At 48.6% G+C, this 11,497-nt stretch overlaps 1 protein-coding gene across 1 annotated transcript; it reads right to left on the minus strand.

Annotated features, from left to right (window-relative positions):
- Positions 1–6,371: 6,371 nt before the first annotated feature.
- On the minus strand, positions 6,372–10,999 carry LYPD3 (LY6/PLAUR domain containing 3). The gene is made up of 5 exons (XM_070771166.1): positions 10,678–10,999; positions 9,790–9,921; positions 8,842–9,012; positions 8,430–8,591; positions 6,372–7,408 (listed from the first exon to the last, which is right to left on the minus strand). Exons 1-5 carry the CDS (start codon positions 10,760–10,762, stop codon positions 6,882–6,884), a joined length of 1,077 nt encoding a protein of 358 aa, XP_070627267.1. The 5' UTR covers positions 10,763–10,999; the 3' UTR covers positions 6,372–6,881.
- Between the last annotated feature and the right edge of the window lie 498 nt (positions 11,000–11,497).

An 11,497-nucleotide genomic window follows, 5' to 3' on the forward strand; every position in this document is an offset into this window, starting at 1 on the left:
AGCCGACTTTGAAAAGGGTCTGCTAGTTTCTTATTAAACTTAATATACCCCCATCCTTTGACACAGCAATTCCATTCAATATTTATGCCAGAGAAATGAAAGCCTGTGTTTGTAAAAACAAATCTATAAGAACACTCACACCAGCTTTATAACATAACAGCCCCAAACTGGAAACAGGTGTCCAGCAATAGAAGAATGAATAAACAAACTTGACAATACCATATTTCACTGAGTGAAAGAAGCCTTTCCCCACAAAGGACACACAATATATCTTCATTTATACAAAGCGCTAAAGCTTTAGATATTGAGCACTTAAAACATGGCTAGTGGGAACTAAAATGTAACATAAGCATAAGATACACATTAGACTCCGAAGACTTAGTACATCCACCCCCAAAATATCTTATGAATAATGCTTTCACATTGACTATATATTTAAATGATAATGAAAAGTGAAGGTGTTGGTCACTCAGTCCTGGTCTGACTCTGAGATCTCCATGGACTGTAGCCCGCCAGGCTCCTCTGTCCATGGGATTTCCCAGGCATGTATATTGGAGTGGGTTGCCATGCCCTTCGCCAGGGAATTTTTCCCAACCTAGGGACTGAACCCAAGTCTCTACGTCTCCTGCATTGGCAGGCAAGCTCTTTACCACCAGCGCCACCTGGGAAGCCAGCCGCAGGTAAGACAGAACACAACAAATACACTTAATGTTCACTCTTGTGTTTGTTATAATAGAATTTCTATTATGTATTAAATAGTGTGCACATAAGCCTATGAGGAAAAAGCATTTTGATGTCCCAGATTTGGTTCAAAAGACTGGATTTAGGTTTTCATTTTTTGTGGCTGTTCAGAATATTGTATAAGAAGAAATACTGTTTTGTTGTGATAACATTAAATATATTCAGTTCAGTTGCTCATTCGTGTCTGACTCTCTGCGACCCCATGAACCGCAGCACGCCAGGCCTCCCTGTCCATCACCAACTCCCAGAGTCCACCCAAACCCATGTCCATTGAGTCGGTGATGCCATCCAACCATCTCATCCTCTGTTGTCCCCTTCTCCTCCTGCCCTCAATCTTTCCCAGGATCAGGGTCTTTTCCAATGAGTCAACTCTTCGCATCAGGTGGCCCAAGTATTGGAGTTTCAGCCTCAACATCAGTCCTTCTAATGAACACCCAAGACTGATCTCCTTTAGGATGGACTGGTTGGATCTCCTTGCAGTCCAAGAGACTCTCAAGATTAAATATCTTGCACTGTAAAATATTTTTTAACTACAAAGATCATATAAAAAAGAATTGGATCTTCTCTTTTTACCTGTTTAACATGAATACTAGAAAATTGTTATTTACATATGTAATTTAAGTGTGTTTTGCAATATACTTCTGTTGGGCTATGATGGCCTAAAACTTAGAAATAAGATAAAAGGGGAACCACATATAACAGACCCATTCAGGGATTATCTGATTCTCTGTGGGTAATAGGGATATGTCTTCTTATTTATTATTGATTAGGGCTCAAATTCCGTAAAGTTTAGATATTAACTTTACAAATGATAAGAAGACTGGTATAGAGTAGTAACAGAGCTGAGATTTAAACGCAAGGAATACAGTTAATTCAAAAGCCTGTAGATGAGCAGGGATCGAACATGCCTCAAGGCTACTAAGCCGAGCCAATATTCCTAGAGCCCGGTGCTTGGAAACAAAGAGAAGCCACCACAGTGAGAAGCCCGAGCACCACAACGAGGAGTAGCCCCGCTCGCTGCAACCAGAGAAAGCCCACACACAGCTTTCCTGTGGGGAAACCTGGGGGGCTGTGGGGAATCTCGGGGTGTGGGGAACCTGGGGAGCGTAGCCAGCCAGGGGCGGGCCAGAATCCCGACTGTAAAAAGGTGCCTGGGTGCCCAGCACAGTCAAATATAAAACCGAGCAGAGTCAAATATTAAAATATATAAATAAAAGCCTATAGACCAGATGGAAGTATATTTAGTCAACAAAAGAAAGAATGCTGAAATGTCCCTGGCAGTCCAGTGGTTAAGACTGTTCACCTTCCAATGCAGGGGTTTGGATCTCATACCTGGTTGGGGAGCTAAGATAACCACATGCCTGGTGGCAAAAAAAAAAAAAAAAAAAAAACACAAAAAAACAGAAAACAGAAACAATATTGAAGCAAATCGAATAAATACTTTTTAAAAAATACTCCACATAAAAAGACTCTTTAAAAAATGAGATTCAACATGAATTCTTGTCTTACAGGGTGATAAAACCTTACTCTCTGGGGCTTTATTGTTTACTGGGCAGAAGTCATTCTGTCAGAAATTATTTTCTTTACCAAACAAAAATTATTTGCAATGGTCCGAACTGTGAGTCAATAAATTTCTGTTATCTTAATCACTAAAGGTCCAGTGGTTAAGACTTTGCTTTCCAAAGCAGCAGGGGAGCAGGATGCAAGCTCGATCCCTGGTCAGGGAGCTAAGATCCACATGCCTTGCAGTCAAAACACTAAAACATAAACCAGAAGCAATACTGTAACAAATTCAATAAAGACTTTAAAAATGGTCATCAAAACAAATGAAAAAAAAATTTAACTATGATAGTAAAACTAAAATGATATAAACTGATAACAATGCAAATATTCCTGCCTGGCAGATTATCGTTGACTATTTCTCTCTGGATACTGACCAGTTCTTTTAGCATTCCCCATCGCCTATATGCATATGCTCTTGGAATTCTCCTTTGAACTGGTTGCAACATTTTACGTAAGGGTCCTCTCATTCATAAATGAGTTAAATAAAATCTTGGACATCCTGGATCTGTATAAGAGCTGATTTTACTTTTTGAAACATATTATCCGTCAGCACCCACTTCCCGAATTTGGAACTTCCTCCAAAAATTAGAAAACTCCCACCCCCACAGAATGAGAGGTGATAAGAGGATGATTTCCAGTCTCAACACCCTTGAAACCCAGGAGTCTTCTGACTTAGACTACTAAGACGGCAAAATACAGACTCAGAGTCACCTCTAAAGAGTGTAACCTGCTGGTTAACAGGTCTTGCTTATCAAAGCGAAAATCACACAGGTTAAGTTAACAATCTTCATTCCAAGGTGTTCCAGGGCTTCCCTCTTGGCTCAGTGGTAAACAATCTGCCTGTCAATGCTGGAGATGTGGGTTTAATCCCTGATCTGGGAAGATCCCACGAGCCACGGAGGAACTCAGCCTGGGGGCCACAACTATCAATCCCGTGCCCTTGAGCCCACGCTCAGCAACAAAAGAAGCCACCGCAGCAGGAAGCCCAAGCACTGCAATGAAGAGTAGCCCCCTCTTGCCGCAACCAGAGAAAGCCGACATTCAGCAACAGAGACCCAATGCAGCCAAATAAATACAAAAATAAATAAAATTAGATAATAGTAATAAAAAAAAAAAAGATGTTCCAATAAGGTGGACTTCCTGGTGGTCCAGTGGTTAAGACACAGTGCTCCCACTGCAAGGAACACGGTTTAAGCCCTGGTCAGGGAACAGATCCCACATGCCTCCCAGCATGGCCAAAAAATAGAAGGAAAAAAAAAAAAGCCATTCCAATTAAGACACAGAGGCTAGAATTCAGTCTGAACTCAACTTGGCTGAAACACAGGCAGTTGAGTTTTTAAGAATTGGGGTGGGAAGTAGGGGTGGCAGGTCATCTCTGTTTGCTAATTGTCTTCACCCAAGGGAAAAGGAAACTGTCTTGCAACATCAGGGCAAGGAGCAGTGTCACAACTTGGAAAAAGGCCCCCAGTGAAGTCAGGAAACTGGGAGACAGACGTACTGTCTCCTTTGATGTTTATATTTCAAAGAGATAGATCCCAGGTCCTTTCTAATGACAGTTCCTGGGTTGTAAAACTGGCAAGAGGCTTTTAGAGATTTATATGCAACCCACTTCAGTATTCTTGACTGGAGAATCCCTTGGACAGAGGAGCTTGGCAGGCTACAGTCCATAGAATTGCAAAGAGTTAGACTTGACTGAAGTGACTTAGCACGCACGCATACATCTCAAAAGGGCAAAGAATTTATGACGACAAGTCTTCTAAAGTACATGCTCTAAGAAACAGGAGGTCGGGGCATCTGTGGTTAGGCTGTCTGGATTCTGGAAGGGATGAGGGTGAGAGGGAGTACAGTGGTTTAGAGGCAGGAAAAGTCTATCTAAAATTTAGTTAAGCTGAGGGAAAAGTTACAGCGCTTGTGATCATGCTCTATAAGGCTGCGCAGCCTGGGTTCAAACTTGAACTCCATTGCTTATTAGCTGGGTGACACGAGGTAAGTTACTTGACCTCTCTGGGCCTAGTTTCTCATCTTATAAAAAGCAGATGATTACTACTTAATTCATTAATATTTAATTCAAAAAGCAGAGCCACCACTTTGCCAACGAAGGTCCGTATAGTCAAAGCTATGGTTTTTCCAGTAGTCATGTACAGATGTGAGAGTTGAACCATAAAAAAGGTTGAGCACCAGTGAACTGATGCTTTCAAATTGTGCTGCTGGAGAAGACCCTTGAGAGTCCCTTGGACTGCAAGGAAATCAAACCAGTCAAGCCTAAAGGAAATCAACCCTTAATATTCATTGGAAGGACTGATGTTGAAGCTGAAGCCCCAATACCTTGTCCACCTGATATGAAGAGCCGACTCATTGGAAAAAGCCATTATGCTAGGGAAGATTGAAGGCAGGAGGAGAAGGGGATGACAGAGGACAAGATGGTTAGATGGTGTCACCAAATCAATGGACATGAGTTTGAGCAAGCACTGGGAGATGGTGAGGGACAGGGAAGCCTGGTGTGCTGCAATCCATGGGTTCACAAAAAGTTGGACATGACTTATCAACTGAACGACAACAATATTTAATTCACAGGATGGTTGGTTAGATTAAATATGTTAATCCAAGTACAGCCCTTAAACCACTACCTGGTACATAATAAATATATGACTTGCTGTGGGTTAAATTACTTTGCCGTTCTTAGCCTGCATTTCCCCAAATCATGCCATCTAAGAATTGTATGGAAAATTAAATGAGAAAGATGGATGCACACAACCTTAGCCCAAGCCTGGCATCTGGTAAGACTCTTTTAAAGGACCAATATTCCCATTAACTACAGCTACCATTACTGATACTTGTATTATTTGTTGCTCAGGCTCTTATTCCCTATTTTGTTATAATAATCACTATTTACTATTATTATTAACTCACATATTCCCTATTATGAATGGTAATATCAGCAATATTACATTTTTTTTTTTTTTTAGCCACACCAAACCACTTATGGGATCTTAGTTCCCCCACCAGGGATTGAAGCCTAGCCCTCTGCAGTGAAAGCACAGAGTCCTTAGGACTTCCCGGGCGGTCCACTGATTAAGACTCTGCACTCCCAATGAGAGGGCACAGGTTCAATCCCCGGTGGGGGAACTAAGATCCCACATGCCATGAGGTGCAGTCAAAAAAAAGAAAGCACGAAGTCCTAACCACAGGACTGCCAGCGAATTCCCAGTATTACTCTCTCACTACTCTGCACCTCTGGTCCTCCTCTGTCAGTCAGTCCAGAAGCCTGCCAGGGTTTCTCCTTCCCAAGCCAGGCTTTTCCTCGCTGGCCCCCCAACCCTTCATCTGATTGGAGAAGGCGGTGGTGAGGCTCAGGCCCCAAGTTCCCAACAGGAAGCAAAGACTGACAGCAGCACCTGCCAGCCCTTTGGACAAGTGGGATGCCATGAACGAGCCACTGAATGATTCTTTTTTCTTTTCATCATGAAGCTAGGCTATTTTTTCCTATATAATTTTTAAAGGTTACTTTCCATTTACAGTTATTAAAAAAATAGTGGCTATATTCCCCGTGTTGTGCAATGATTCTCAAGAAACCAGATAGATAGCAAGGTAGGTAAACCCATGAAACAAAACTCTCCTCTGCTCCCAAGCACTGCTAAGAGTCCCATTCACTCCTCCACATTGCTCAGAGGTCTCACCCAGTCTCCCTCTCACCGGGTGGGACAGCCCACGTGCGCTGCTCAACTCAGGAGGTGAAAGGTGTTCAAACGCGACTTCACGCGGGAGCTGTAACTCTGGACCTCGGTTTCTCTATCTCGGTCTTGGCAATCCCACCCTAGGTCAACTTCCCATGAGTCTGGTGTCGGCAGTGAACTAGGAATAACTCCTATAAAACACTACACAGGACTTCCCTGGTGGTCCAGTGGCTAAGACTCCACACGCTTAGACTCCTTCAAGGCAGAGGGCCCAGGTTTGACCCTTGGTCAGGAAAGTAGATCCCATGTGCCGAAACTCAAAGATCCCTCACAACTAAGACCCGGCACAGTCAAATAAATAAATATTTTTTTAAATTTTAAAACAAAACACTATAAAAGTAATCAAACTTTTATTGAAGCCTTTATGTGCCAGACACGGCACGGGCCCTGCTCTTGAGGAGCTCACAGTCTAGAAAAGAGAAGATACCAAAAAAATGATTCCCACAAAGATGGAGGGGCCTGGGGGAGCAGGGGGCAGAGCCATCAACCCCACCGCCTCTCCTATTCCAGGTTGGCTGGAACAGAGAACAGAGAGCTTATCACCGTCTCTCCCTCCTTCCCTGGGACAGCTCTGACTTCCCACTGTCCTAAGTATCAGGAGGACACCAGGGAGAGACAAAGATGCGGGGGATACACCTGCTTCCCTCAAAAAGCTAGAACATCCCAGCAGGATATATATATATATATATGTACAATGGTAACTTTGTGTCCCAAAGCCGCAAACCAGTGCAGCAAAAGCTGGGGAGAACAGGGGCTGGGCCAGCCCAGTCCAGGGGGTGGGAAAAGAAGTAACGGAAATGGAGGTATCCAGGGCCCAGGGAGTAGGGCAAGAGGTGGAGAAGCTCATAGTAGGGCGCCAGCAGCCATGGCCAACAGAAGAGTCACCCATCCCGCCCAAGGAGCCGCAGAGCCTTTACTATGGGTCACATCTTTTATGGGGTCCTGCCCCATATTTCTGCGGTCCTGGTGGCCACTAGCGCCTCCAGCCAAGCTAGCTTCCTCTTCCCGGAAGGTCTCATGTCCCACCTCTTGCGGAGAAGTCTGGTTGGTCTGAGCTGGGGTGATGGCTTTGGTGGTGGACCGGGTGGTGGTGGGGACTGGGGTAGCTTTGGTGGTGACGGTGGAGGATGGGGCTGAGGTGGAAGTACTGACAGATTTGTTTGGGGCCAGGGTGGTGGACCGAGGTGGGGGCAGCAAGACGAGAGGTGGGAATCGAGGGGAGAAATAGGTCTTGTTGCGGAGGTCTGAGTTACAGCGGGACCCCTGGCAGCAGGAGCCGCTGAGCGTGAAACCTGGGCCTGTCGCCGAATCCCGGGTGCAGAACTCGTCCTGGACGCAGCCCCGGACAGGCAAGGACACGGTCACATTAGCTGCAGGAGAGAAACATGAGTAGGTCCATGGTTGGGGGTAGGGGATAGGCACAGCCAGAACAAAACTTAGGGGCAACACGAGAGCAAGAACATCCAAAACAGGGGACGGAAGGGCTCTGCATCCATTAGTCCCTATGTCTCCATCTGCGCCCCACTTTGAGAAACACTGTCCCGCTGTCTTTTGTACTTGGTAGACCACATTTCCCATAGGACTTAAGAGGAAAAATGTGTAGAATGAACTACAAGTTCCACAGTGCTTTGGAAGAAACGTTTGAACTGGGATACAACACCTCTCAACAGGACGAAAGAGGAGAGCAATGCCTCCCTCTTCTTCCCCTGACGCCACCGTTGCCAAAATTCAGTCGCTTGGTAGTGTCTGACTCTTTGCAACCCCATGGACTGCAGCATGTCAGGCCTCCCTGTCCATCACGAACTCCCAGAGTGTACTCAGATTCATGTCCATTGAGTCGGCGATGCCATCTAACCATCTCATCCTCTGTCATCCCCTTCTCCTCCCGCCTTCAATCTTTTCCAGCATCAGCGTCCATCATCTCCCATAATACACCCTGCAGAGGATGGGATTTCAAGAACTCATGGTTCCCTGAGGCAGAGACCTGGAGGCTGAACCACATCTCTCCTAATACTTTGGGGTGGGACAAAGTATTAGCAGACACTAACCTTTGAGTTTTAAGGACTAGATTCCCCACAATGCCTGGGCAGAATCTTAGAGACTTAAATACATTTCCCATTGCACATCCTCCCATTCTGCACCTGGCAAGCCTCTTGAAAACATATTTCCTCCAAAACTCTGGGACAAAAGTATTCCTATTCCCGTGCTATCCTGGGAATAGGACTTCATGATGCTCTAGGACAAGCCACCAACTTAGGCCTACGGTTCCCAGAAGGCGCGGGAAGGTGAGGGAACCCTTTGGGTAAAAGGGTACTATTACCTACCACCCATGAGGCCTCAGAAAAGGCTACCACGACCCATGCAGGCCAGGTGCTTTGGAGCTCCGCTCACCTGCTGTCAAGGTGACATTGCCGTCGAAACAGCCCTTGTAGAAATGGTCGCTGGCATTGTAGCAGCTCACGACGGGCGGCGCCCTGCCCTGGCACTCCTTGCGGCTCAGCCCCACGCAGCTGTAGCACTCGACGCCGTTGGGCTGGTAGGCACTCTCATTGCCTGCGAGGCGGGCAAGAAGGAAGGAAGCGGTCCAGGGGGTTCAGGAAGCACTGACCTGCTCCGCGTCCCTCCAGTCCACGTCCCCGCCCCTGGACGGACACGCAGCTCCGCCTCTAACCCCGCCCCCAGGGTGTGACCCCGCCCCCAGCCTTGAGGATTTTTTTTTCCCGCCTCCTGCTTGCGGCCGCCGCCCAGCCGCTCCGCCCAGGCGTGGCTCCGCCCCCGGGGCTGTGGCTCCGCCCCTACCGACCTGCCGGGTTGAGCCCTCGCGAGGTGAGGTTGAGTTTCGTGTTGCAGCGGTCCTGGGAACACTGCTGCAGCTGGATGAAGGCTAGAATCCCGTAAAGGTCCAGTCCGCGGTCATTCTTGCCGGGGATTCCCGAACCGCAGCCCCGCACTGCCACCGAGAATTGCCCGTGAACTGCGAAGAGGGGAGGGGGCGGGGTCAGAGGGGCGTGGCCTCTGGGCGGGGCCTCGAATAGATCGGCCCCAGAAGATAGGCCGGCCAAGGGGGGAGCGCCGGGGAGAGGGGGTTCAGAAAGAGCAGATCCGAGGGGAAAGAACAACAGACTTGAGAGATCTGAGTATAAGGGGACAGAGAAGCTGACAGATACTGTACACAAAAGCTGGGATGGGGTAAGAGTGGAGATAAGAAGGGGCACGACCACAGGGAGTCTCACCCGGAAAGCAACATCTGAAAGAGCCTGAGACTGACGAAAAAGGCACAGGATCAGAGATAGATGGAGCCTCCTAGGAGCTGTGACCTCAGACAAGGGCGGGTCAGAGGGACCCGAAACCTCAGCCTTGGGACCCTAGGAGAGTATCTCTAGGATGGGTCTCCATCACCAAGGGCCCCATTGGATGGGGGAGGCTTGGTTGGGGTGGAGAGGATTTGGGAAGGGTCAGAAGGCGATAGCGAGATCTCAGTGAGCCAGGCTGTGCCCTTGAAGGAGACGAGGTCCCAGGTCTGGATTCTCCCAGGTCACCTCACCCCTGCGCAGCGCTCAGTCCTCACCTCTCTAAGCCCTAAAGGCGTGGGTGTGTTGAAAGGCCCAGGCCCTTGCAGACAGAAAGGGAAGAATGGGGATGCGTTCGAGTGGGTGTGGCCAAAGTCAGAAGGAGGGGCTGACTATAAGAAGCCGGGGCCCGGATGGAGGAGCTGGAAGCTAGTACGCAAGGACCAGAAGGTCCCACTCACTAGTCTCCACGGCCCCCACAGCCTCTGTGCAGACTTCCACGCCTGGTGCACACTTCACCGTCTTCATCTTCTGCGGCGAGCACCCGTCATCTGCGTTCTGCACACAGCTGTAACACTCCAGGGCCTTCGCTCCTGGGGGTGCAGAGGCAAGTAGAACTAAGCGATCCCAACTGAAGTCTCCTCAAAGAGGAAATAGTCCTTCCCAGTCCCTCCACCCCTGTGCAACTGTACCGCACATCCTTTTCCAGGGCAGGGAGATAAGGAAATGTGCGCGCGCTAAGTCGTTTCAGTCGTGTCCAACTCTTTGCTACCCTTTGGACTGTAGCCCACCAGGCTCCTCTGTCCAAGGGATTCTCCAAGCAAGAATACTGGAGTGGATTGCTTGCCCTCCTCAGGGACAAGGAAAACGTAGCCGCAAATCTGAGACCAGGAGATACATTGTGTCCCTTTCATGCCTACAGTGGGAGTATCTTTTTCACAGACCCTTATGCCCAAGGTGGGGGATCCCTGACTTAAATGGGGGGACTCCTTTCAGTTCTCCACTTAGGATGGGAGAATTTTACCCACAGTCAAGTCATTCGGTGAGACATCCCTTCCCACCACCCCCCACCCACCCCTCGACGTCTACTCAGGATGGAAGAAAGTTTCCATAGTCCCTTCTGCCCAGGGTAGCAAATCCTTCCTAGAGCACCCCCTCCCCCACCGAAGCAGGTGATCTTTCCCACAATCCCCCTGTTCCAAGTAGAAGAATTTTCCCCACAGCTCCCTCTGCTCTGGACAGGAGATTCTTCCCGCAGCCCTCTCCATTGAGGGGTGGCGGGGTGGGGGGCAGACTCTTCCTTAGAGCTCCCACTGTGCCCCCTCCGCCCTCTCTGGCAACAGACTCACCTTCTGGAAGCAGCAGCGACAGCAGGAGCAGCCAGCCAGTAGTCCAGATCACTGCCCAGGAGCCTGCTTTCCTGGCGGGGTCCATGGTTCCGTCCTGCTCTCTCGGCTTACCCCCTAGGTGTGCCGCCTCCCAACCCAGGCCCTCTTACCTGAGCCCGGGATGAGTAACCTCCCCCCAGGCAACCCTGGCCTTGCCCAACCGGGCCAAATCAGCGTCCGCTGTGGGGCGTGACACCCGCCCCTGGGTGCGTCGTCACCCACAGCTGCCAAGGAGGGAAAGGGCGGGAGTCATGGTTCCCTGGCAGTTCCCAGGAGAAAGTCTGTGTTTGGGATCTGAGACGGGGGAGAGAGGAGAGTACTGAGGCTCACAGAAGGGGTCTACTCAACGCTCAGCATCCAGTAAATATTGAATGAGTGCAGGTTTGGGGTCGGGTGATGCTGGATACTAAACAGAACCAGTGCTGGTCCTCCAAGAGGTCACTTTCTGGTGGGGGAGAAAGATATGAATTAAATAATCATCCAAATTGTTATTTCCAGCCAAGACAATGATGGAAGAAAAGGAGGGAGCTAAAAGGAGGTGTGGAGTCCAGAAGTAGGGGGCTGATAAGTGAAGCATCCCTGGAGATGTAAATCACTGAGTTGCCTGATAAAGACTTGGAGGTTTAAACAGTGAAGCAGGTCGGGATGGGGACAGAGCACATGGTAAAGCCCTCGGTGGGAAGCAACATGGACCATTCAAACCCAGAGAGGAGAGCAGTGACCCTGGAGCTCAGAAGGTGAGGGGAGTGAGAAGGAAACTGAGGCACAAGAGCCAGGCAGG

Source organism: Bos indicus, chromosome 18 (genome assembly GCF_029378745.1).
Source record: "Bos indicus isolate NIAB-ARS_2022 breed Sahiwal x Tharparkar chromosome 18, NIAB-ARS_B.indTharparkar_mat_pri_1.0, whole genome shotgun sequence".
Lineage (NCBI taxonomy): Eukaryota > Metazoa > Chordata > Mammalia > Artiodactyla > Bovidae > Bos > Bos indicus.